General features: G+C 44.8%; 1 protein-coding gene across 3 annotated transcripts in view; it reads left to right on the forward strand.

Moving 5' to 3' along the window:
- Positions 1 to 5,891, forward strand: part of LOC139379104 (leucine-rich repeats and calponin homology (CH) domain containing 4) — a 59,120-nt gene extending 53,229 nt beyond the window's left edge. Inside the window, exon 17 of one of the 3 annotated variants that reach the window (XM_071121924.1) lies at positions 5,411 to 5,891. In XM_071121924.1, coding sequence (XP_070978025.1) covers positions 5,411 to 5,578 — 168 coding nt within the window. In that variant the 3' untranslated portion in view covers positions 5,579 to 5,891. Of the gene's footprint in view, positions 1 to 522; positions 4,137 to 5,410 lie in introns of those variants that run through there. The other 2 variants (XM_071121923.1, XM_071121925.1) reach the window with 2 other exon arrangements.
- Positions 5,892 to 10,556: the final 4,665 nt, after the last annotated feature.

Here is a 10,556-nt window from a genome sequence, read left to right on the forward strand (position 1 = left end):
TCTTCCTCTCTCTCTGTTTTCTGTCATCTTCCTCTCTCTCTGGTATCTGACATCTCTCTCTCTGTTATCTGACATCTCTCTCTCTGTTATCTGACATCTCTCTCTCTGGTATCTGACATCTCTCTCTCTGGTATCTGACATCTCTCTCTGTGTTATCTGACATCTCTCTCTCTCTCTGTGTTATCTGACATCTCTCTCTCTCTCTCTGTTATCTGACATCTCTCTCTCTCTCTGTGTTATCTGACATCTCTCTCTCTCTCTGTGTTATCTGACATCTCTCTCTCTCTCTCTCTGTTATCTGACATCTCTCTCTCTCTCTCTGACATCTTCCATTCATCTCCTTTCCAACCCGATCTTCCTCTCTCTCTCTGTTATCTGACCTCTCTCTCTCTCTCTCTCTGTTATCTGACCTCTCTCTCTCTCTCTCTCTCTCTCTGTTATCTGACATCTCTCTCTCTCTCTCTGACATCTTCCATTCATCTCCTTTCCAACCCGATCTTCCTCTCTCTCTCTCTCTATCAGACGGAGGTGTGTGTGTTGTCTGATGTGTATCTCTGTAAGCTGCCTGCTGTGCTGCGCTGTGTGGAGGCCCTGGTGAAATGTGAGGTAGAGGGGGACAGCCCCTACAGCCCCTACTCCTCACTGCTCTCAGAGGGCTTCTTGGTCTTCTACAGCCTGGTCATGATCCTGCTGTACACAATGTACTACCACCTGGTCTCATAGATACTGAGCACTCTGTTCTACACTACTACCACCTGGTCTCATAGATACTGTGTGTGTGTGTGTGTGTGTGTGAGTGTGTGAGAGAGCTCTCGGACTGATGTGAATTTGACCACCTAATGCGAACATTCACAGACAATCCGGACTTAAATAATCCACCATGATTTCATAAACACACACGCACACTCACACACACACACAGCTGTCCTGGCATGAGGTATGCAGAGTGAGAGACGAGCCTCACAACACAGGAAGGACTGTCAGCTGCCCCCTCCAGCCTCACAGCTGCTGTCAAAGACGTACCCAACGTGACAACAGTACACACACACACACACACACACACACACACACACACACACACACACACACACACACACACACACGGCCACAGCAGAACACACAGTGTGTACGTACAACAGCTGGTGTGGTTGAGCACAACATGGAACCATGTGATTCATAAAACAACCACTGAAATCATGTCCTTTAAAGTTGAGAGATTGGCTCTGGCCCATATTGACGTCGTCTGACATACCCTTTAGATAAGAGGGCCCTTTCGAACATCACAACCTATGTGAAATACATTTTAGTTAAACCGTTAGTCACATTTCTATTTTTAAAGGGCTTCCCTACATGACTGCTGTTACCCCTCTAATGCACAGCATGTCTCTGTCTCTGTCTGACGATGTCTCTGCCTGACGATGTCTCTGTCTCTCTGTCTCTGACGATGTCCTGTCTCTCTGTCTCTGACGATGTCCTGTCTCTCTGTCTCTGACGATGTCCTGTCTCTCTGTCTCTGACGATGTCCTGTCTCTCTGTCTCTGACGATGTCCTGTCTCTCTGTCTCTGACGATGTCCTGTCTCTCTGTCTCTGACGATGTCCTGTCTCTCTGTCTCTGACGATGTCCTGTCTCTCTGTCTCTGACGATGTCCTGTCTCTCTGTCTCTGACGATGTCCTGTCTCTCTGTCTCTGACGATGTCCTGTCTCTGACGATGTCCTGTCTCTGACGATGTCCTGTCTCTCTGTCTCTGACGATGTCCTGTCTCTCTGTCTCTGACGATGTCCTGTCTCTCTGTCTCTGACGATGTCCTGTCTCTCTGACGATGTCCTGTCTCTCTGTCTCTGACGATGTCCTGTCTCTCTGTCTCTGACGATGTCCTGTCTCTCTGTCTCTGACGATGTCCTGTCTCTCTGTCTCTGACGATGTCCTGTCTCTCTGTCTCTGACGATGTCCTGTCTCTCTGTCTCTGACGATGTCCTGTCTCTCTGTCTCTGACAATGTCCTGTCTCTCTGTCTCTGACGATGTCCTGTCTCTGACGATGTCCTCTGTCTCTGACGATGTCTCTGTCTCTCTGTCTCTGACGATGTCCTGTCTCTCTGTCTCTGACGATGTCCTGTCTCTCTGTCTCTGACGATGTCCTGTCTCTCTGTCTCTGATGATGTCCTGTCTCTCTGTCTCTGACGATGTCCTGTCTCTCTGTCTCTGACGATGTCCTGTCTCTCTGTCTCTGACGATGTCCTGTCTCTCTGTCTCTGACGATGTCCTGTCTCTCTGTCTCTGACGATGTCCTGTCTCTCTGTCTCTGACGATGTCCTGTCTTCAGTGAGGGAAAACGCCCTGTACTCAGAGAATTGGGAACACCCGTTGTAACCCTTGAGGAGATTACAAAACAGGAAAGGACAATGTTTATCAAATAAGATAAGAGGACATTTTGTGACCTAGACTCCCAACATTTTGCTGAAAGGATTAAGACATTATTCTCATGGAAGCCATTTTGGGGGGGAAATGAGACCAATCATTGGTGCCTGTTATATCTGCCAGTAAGAGTACTCACTGACCAACGCCTTCCACTGGTTTCTGCCTGCCATGTCTGACTGTGACCACCAGGGAGCGGTGTTGCTACACACTACATTACACCGACTGCTATCCCCGATGCTTTTTTTTAAAAACCTGATGGTACAGAAACATTTCCAAGCTTGTAATGATTTATTTTACTTCTTTTTGTTGTTTGTTTGGTCACCGGCTTAACATGCTTCATGTTTGTAAAAATGTAAACAACTAATTAAATTATTTTTGTCTTATTTATATATTTTTTTTAATATGTTTTTTATTTTCTGTTTGTTGCAGTGCTTGGGGGAAAGAGCATTGGCCTCATAGATAAAAGCTAACTGAAATCAATTGGTTTAATTCGCTTCCTGATTGAGTCAGATTACTGGTTGTAGCCGTTCAATGTTCAATGGGACCACTTCTCCAAAGCTCGCACGAATAAACATTTAGATAAAGATAATGGTTAGCTTCGATCAGTCAGATAATTAACTTAAGTCTGAATTAACTGTCATGTGATCTGCTCTTACAGTTTAGGCACTACATTTCCCATCAGCCCTATCGTGTACAATGTTGCCCTGGGTACTCTTGGGAAGCTGTGTTTTTTGTTGTTGTTGTGTGCATTGTTGAGGCCTCCGCTTTCTCCAGCGTAAGGCTGTGTCATAGCTTACTGAGTGCTCCGTGAAAACTCTGTGATATCCAAGCTAATAGAGCTCATCAGCTTGTGGTCTGGTTCGTTTAGCCTTTTTCAATGGGCAAAATGAATGGGGAAGGAAATAGGGGGTAAGGTTGACGCAGGCTTATGAGAGAAAAGTCATGTTAACTAACTGATATTATGAAGCGTTTATCTGCGGTTTTTGTTGTTACTCCGTAAATCTAAATTCACAAAGCGACGTTAGCCGATGAAGGTTCTCTCGTAGAACAAGACCTGCGTGTTTTCTTCATTTTTTACCTCAGACCTTATTTTCGGCAGTTATCCAAAAACGCCATTTTGTTTTCCCCCATAGACTTTGATTTAGTGCCGGCAAAAAGACACCATTGTCAAAAATACTGAGGTGTAATACAATTTACACACACACACACACTGTAAATAGGCAACATTTCACCTTGTATTTGAGGTGTGTCATCCTAATACTGTAATCAGGACTTGTTCATAGGACGGTGGCGCGTGCATATTGATGGAGCTTAGAGTCACCTTGCATGAAGTAGGCAAGAAGAGCGGCCATTTTGGTGGTTCCCAACTCCTCATCCTTCTACTACCGTGTCCCTAAGGGATATGTTGGAAATGTCTATTTCCTCTCTTTTGTCTGTTACATCATTTTTTTGGGGCGCATAACCACAGTCAGTTGTTGTTGGAAATTGCATTTGCGATTTAATGTTTCAACCAAAATGAGTTTTATAAAAATTAAAAGGTGGAACCGCCATATTCACTGGTTTAGAAATGAATTCTATTCTTTAAAATGTTAACTGAACAGAAATACTGTTGTATTTTGTAATATTTATATCATACCTATGTATTTAAATGAGTTTATATAAAATCTATAGTTTTTCTCCTCTGTCATGAAATTATTAAATAAGGAATTTAACCATTTCCGGTGTCATCGTCTGCTTTTGAAGTTGTCGGCTTTTTTTGCTGCTGAAATGTTTTTTTCGTTTTTGTAACTTGTATTCCTACCGTCAAGCTTCTGTTGCGTTCTGCCCCTGCGCTTCAAACTCTGCTCTGCCCTGTGGATACCAGGTTTACTACTGTCATTTGTGTGCTGCCCTCTAAGTGGAGAAGGTATGTTTTCTGCAGCAGCTCACAGAACAGAGGTAATGATTGCTCCCTCGCTGCATGTTTGGACTGGGGTTAGTAGAGGAGGATAAATTACAGGGCTCTCAAGTCTTTCCTCCATTCCTTGTCCCCTCTCCTCTCGATTCCTTGTCCCCTCTCCTCTCGATTCCTTGTCCCCTCTCCTCTCGATTCCTTGTCCCCTCTCCTCTCGATTCCTTGTCCCCTCTCCTCTCGATTCCTTGTCCCCTCTCCTCTCGATTCCTTGTCCCCTCTCCTCTCGATTCCTTGTCCCCTCTCCTCTCGATTCCTTGTCCCCTCTCCTCTCGATTCCTTGTCCTCTCCACTAATTTGTAGTTTTCCTTTATAAGATTCGAACCAGGTACGTTGCGTTGCAACCTGTGTGTCGTCCCCTCCACCGAACGAACCTCCCTACGAGAATGGTCTTTTATTTGATGCGCAAGTGTCACTGGTCACAAGCTCCACCCACTTACTGAGATTTTATCCAATGAATGCCCTCAAACGCCACTGAGCTCGCGGGCTCTTTCAAATTCATCCCTCCTCGATTCCTCTCCTTCTCCGAATGCATTGAACCTTTTTTCCCTCCAATACGATTTGAAGAGTCGAGGAATCAAGGCGAAGATGGATTGAGAAAGAGCCCCTCGCCTCTTTTGAAAGTTGAGCGGGAGGTGTAATGTCCTCTAGGTTTTCCACTGATGATTTGAGAAAGATGGGAGGAGAGGACGGGAGAATAAGAAAATACCTTTTAAAAGCCCAATTTGTACCTTTTTTCTTCTCCTCCTATTGGTCTCCACTCCATCTTCCGCTCCATGGAGGACAAAGAAAGGGGTACTTCCTGTAGTGTGGTCCTTGTTTGAGCATGCAGTGGATGTGGTGCATGAGTGTACAAGTATTGAAGTTGTATAGTGGACGTCTGTGTGTTTTTCGCTCCTTAAGTAACTGTGATTGTGTGACCGTAATGGTTGTTTTGACTACAGGTTAACAAGTCGTTAGCCCGGTTGTAATCCGATGTGCATGATCGTGTTCAGTGTGTGTGTGTGTGTGTGTGACTTCTGTCCCTCTTCCCACCCCAGGACACCCTGTGTCCCTGCCAGCTGATCCTGGACGGTGAGGGTCTGTCGCGGGTCGCCCAGACCGCCCAAGCCCTGCTGGACCTCCCTGTGTCAGGACCCCGCCGCGCCGCTGCCCCAACCGGGCTGCCCCAACAACTGCCTGCTCAGAAGCTTACCAGCACCCAATAGTTATCATTACAGGACTAAATACAATGCAGTCTGCTGTGTGGGAGTCTGCTGTGTGGGAGTCTGCTGTGTGGGAGTCTGCTGTGTGGGAGTCTGCTGTGTGGGAGTCTGCTGTGTGGGAGTCTGCTGTGTGGGAGTCTGCTGTGTGGGAGTCTGCTGTGTGGGAGTCTGCTGTGTGGGAGTCTGCTGTGTGTGTGTTTTCTTTCATTCTTTGCCCATGTCTGTTTTGCGGTCTAAACATCTGCATTTTAATACAACTTCCCCATAAGACTCAACTACACTGTCACGTTGAAGAATAAAATCTCAGGAAACTGTCCATGTTTGTATTTCTTTTAGGTTTTGTATATGTGTTACTGTATTTGTCTACAGAGGGCCTCATTTCAACACAGACCTCCTGAGGTGATAGAAGTTGTAGCCACATCACAATCAAACCTGCTGTTCTCAGAAAACGTTAGAGAGAGGAGGAGGGAGGGGGGGGGGAAATAATGTTCCCCTTTAATTAATCATCTGTTGCTTGAATCATGAACCAATCACCAGTGGAGACTAATTAACAATCAGCAGTAATTGGTCCGTCGCCCACTCCCGACGGCAGAACTGATCTGCAGACTGATCACATCCCTTGTATAAGACACACACCGTGTACACAGCACGCACACATTCTCTCTCTCTCGGTCTCTGTCTCTCTCGGTCTCTGTCTCTCTCTCTGTCTCTCTGTCTCTCTCTCTCTCTGTCTCTCTGTCTCTCTCTGTCTCTCTCTCTGTCTCTGTCTCTGTCTCTCTCTCTGTCTCTGTCTCTGTCTCTGTCTCTGTCTCTCTCTCTCTCTCTCTCTATGTCCCTGTCTCTCTCTGTCTCTCTCTCTCTCTCTGTCTGTCTGTCTCTCTCTCGGTCTCTCTCTCTGTCTCTCTCTCTGTCTCTGTCTCTCTCTCTGTCTCTCTCTCTGTCTCTCTCTCTCTCTCTCTCTGTCTCTCTCTCTGTCTCTCTCTCTGTCTCTCTCTCTGTCGGTCTCTCTCTAGGTCTCTGTCTCTCTCTAGGTCTCTCTCTCTATTACTCATCTCATATGTATATACTGTACTCTATACCATCTACTGCATCTTGCCTATGCCGTTCTGTACCATCACTCATTTATATACAGTGCCTTGCGAAAGTATTCGGCCCCCTTGAACTTTGCGACCTTTTGCCACATTTCAGGCTTCAAACATAAAGATTTTTTTGTGAAGAATCAACAACAAGTGGGACACAATCATGAAGTGGAACGACATTTATTGGATATTTCAAACTTTTTTAACAAATCAAAAACTGAAAAATTGGGCGTGCAAAATTATTCAGCCCCCTTAAGTTAATACTTTGTAGCGCCACCTTTTGCTGCGATTACAGCTGTAAGTCGCTTGGGGTATGTCTCTATCAGTTTTGCACATCGAGAGACTGACATTTTTATCCCATTCCTCCTTGCAATACAGCTCGAGCTCAGTGAGGTTGGATGGAGAGCATTTGTGAACAGCAGTTTTCAGTTCTTTCCACAGATTCTCGATTGGATTCAGGTCTGGACTTTGACTTGGCCATTCTTACACCTGGATATGTTTATTTTTGAACCATTCCATTGTAGATTTTGCTTTATGTTTTGGATCATTGTCTTGTTGGAAGACAAATCTCCGTCCCAGTCTCAGGTCTTTTGCAGACTCCATCAGGTTTTATTCCAGAATGGTCCTGTATTTGGCTCCATCCATCTTCCCATCAATTTTAACCATCTTCCCTGTCCCTGCTGAAGAAAAGCAGGCCCAAACCATGATGCTGCCACCACCATGTTTGACAGTGGGGATGGTGTGTTCAGGGTGATGAGCTGTGTTGCTTTTACGCCAAACATAACGTTTTGCATTGTTGCCAAAAAGTTCAATTTTGGTTTCATCTGACCAGAGCACCTTCTTCCACATGTTTGGTGTGTCTCCCAGGTGGCTTGTGGCAAACTTTAAACGACACTTTTTATGGATATCTTTAAGAAATGGCTTTCTTCTTGCCACTCTTCCATAAAGGCCAGATTTGTGCAATATACGACTGATTGTTGTCCTATGAACAGAGTCTCCCACCTCAGCTGTAGATCTCTGCAGTTCATCCAGAGTGATCATGGGCCTCTTGGCTGCATCTCTGATCAGTCTTCTCCTTGTATGAGCTGAAAGTTTAGAGGGACGGCCAGGTCTTGGTAGATTTGCAGTGGTCTGATACTCCTTCCATTTCAATATTATCGCTTGCACAGTGCTCCTTGGGATGTTTAAAGCTTGGGAAATCTTTTTGTATCCAAATCCGTCTTTAAACTTCTTCACAACAGTATCTCGGACCTGCCTGGTGTGTTCCTTGTTCTTCATGATGCTCTCTGCGCTTTTAACGGACCTCTGAGACTATCACAGTGCAGGTGCATTTATACGGAGACTTGATTACACACAGGTGGATTGTATTTATCATCACTAGTCATTTAGGTCAACATTGGATCATTCAGAGATCCTCACTGAACTTCTGGAGAGAGTTTGCTGCACTGAAAGTAAAGGGGCTGAATAATTTTGCACGCCCAATTTTTCAGTTTTTGATATGTTAAAAAAGTTTGAAATATCCAATAAATGTTGTTCCACTTCATGATTGTGTCCCACTTGTTGTTGATTCTTCACAAAAAAAATACAGTTTTATATCTTTATGTTTGAAGCCTGAAATGTGGCAAAAGGTCGCAAAGTTCAAGGGGGGCGAATACTTTCGCAAGGCACTGTATCTTTATGTACATATTCTTTATCCCTTTACACTTGTGTGTATAAGGTAGTAGTTGTGTAATTGTTAGGTTAGATTACTCGTTGGTTATTACTGCATTGTCGGAACTAGAAGCACAAGCATTTCGCTACACTCGCATTAACATCTGCTAACCATGTGTATGTGACAAATAAATTTGATTTGATGTCTCTGTGTGTGTCTCTCAGTCCCCACTCTGTGTTGGGGGAGAGAGAGAGAGACCGAGATAAGAGCCTGTCTATTCCTCTCATGTCCCGGGCGGAAGCCCCCACGAGAGCCGGCTTGTTGCTCGTAAGCGCCGTATCGGGGAGTGGAGTGTCTCGCTGACATTTATCGGCTGTAATTGAAGCCGTGGATAAACCACGGTCCAACCTGATTTGTGTTAGGAAACTAGGTCATACTGATAATAATACAGATTTAGGATAGGGATATCGTTAGATTTCGGATAGGGATATCGTTAGATTTCGGATAGGGATATCGTTAGATTTCGGATAGGGATATCGTTAGATTTCGGATAGGGATATCGTTAGATTTCGGATAGGGATATCGTCTGATTTCGGATAGGGTTATCATTAGTATCTTGTCTGGTGCTACTCTCCTTTTGAAAAGGTTATTAAAGATGGAACAAGGTGTTGTAGGTCAGATAGGGGTCAAATACGAGGTCGCACAAGATATTCTTAGTGCTTAAGTTTCATTAGGCTGAATCTTTACTGAATACATGAGCATGGGAAGACATGAGCATGGGAAGATATGAGCATGGGAAGACATGAGCGTGGGAAGATATGAGCATGGGAAGACATGAGCGTGGGAAGACATGAGCGTGGGAAGACATGAGCGTGGGAAGACATGAGCGTGGGAAGACATGTGCGTGGGAAGACATGTGCGTGGGAAGACATGTGCGTGGGAAGACATGAGCGTGGGAAGACATGAGCGTGGGAAGACATGAGCGTGGGAAGACATGAGCATGGGAACCTACTAAGGAAATTACAACCATGATAGCTGTACTTTTAGTTTATGGTTTACGCGAAACTTCTTGGCCGTTAGTCAATCGGCGTTTTGAATGAGTTCAAAGGACGTGAATGCATTCAACGGGTATTTACGATTTCACAACGCGTACATTCCCACCTCGCACTTGGCTACAAAAGGAGCAATAGAAGTATCTCACTGAATAAGACTAAAGCTGTGTTCGAATACCATACTAACATACTGTAATCTACATACTTAATGAGTATATACCATATACTATTAGTTTATTTTAGTATACTGTAAACTTACGGTATCGTACTAGCGCTTCGCCTGTCTACTGGAAGTTGATGCTGTGGCTATGCAACCTCTTGCTAGCTTGTTAGCATAACAAATTACAAGCTAGACATTTTATGATTTTGGGTGTGTTCGTAAATTCAATCTGGGCGTTTGTAAATCCAGAGCGGTGTCAGATTGTCCCTTCGTAAATTCAATCTGGGCGTTTGTAAATCCAGAGCGGTGTCAGATTGTCCCTTCGTAAATTCAATCTGGGTGTTTGTAAATCCAGAGCGGTGTCAGATTGTCCCTTCGTAAATTCAATCTGGGCGTTTGTAAATCCAGAGCGGTGTCAGATTGTCCCTTCGTAAATTCAATCTGGGCGTTTGTAAATCCAGAGCGGTGTCAGATTGTCCCTTCGTAAATTCAATCTGGGCGTTTGTAAATCCAGAGCGGTGTCAGATTGTCCCTTCGTAAATTCAATCTGGGCGTTTGTAAATCCAGAGCGGTGTCAGATTGTCCCTTCGTAAATTCAATCTGGGCGTTTGAAAATCCAGAGCGGTGTCAGATTGTCCGTTTGTAAATCCAGAGCGGTGTCAGATTGTCCGTTTGTAAATCCAGAGCGGTGTCAGATTGTCCCTTCGTAAATTCAGAGTGTTTTGCTCTCAGAGAGTTCAGAGTGCACACTGGATGCTCTAGCCAATGGGGGTTGATCTCAACCGCAGTCAAGCACCCAAGCTCACTGACTAATGTTGGCTAGCTACTTCTAGACACAAATAAGAGAACAGCTCACTCTGACGATTTTACTCACCCTAGCAGAGCTGATTTGGCTGTTTATGTTATCTAGAGCGTTGGTATCGGTGCTGCTGGCAACAATTTAATGACAGTTTTTTTGCCGATGTTTACTGACGTGGGCCATATTCAACGGGTGTTGAGCATTCGTAAATTCATCAGATATTCTACGCTTTGGCACACT

The sequence above is a fragment of the Oncorhynchus clarkii genome, chromosome 21, assembly GCF_045791955.1.
Source record: "Oncorhynchus clarkii lewisi isolate Uvic-CL-2024 chromosome 21, UVic_Ocla_1.0, whole genome shotgun sequence".
In the NCBI taxonomy this organism is placed as follows: domain Eukaryota; kingdom Metazoa; phylum Chordata; class Actinopteri; order Salmoniformes; family Salmonidae; genus Oncorhynchus; species Oncorhynchus clarkii.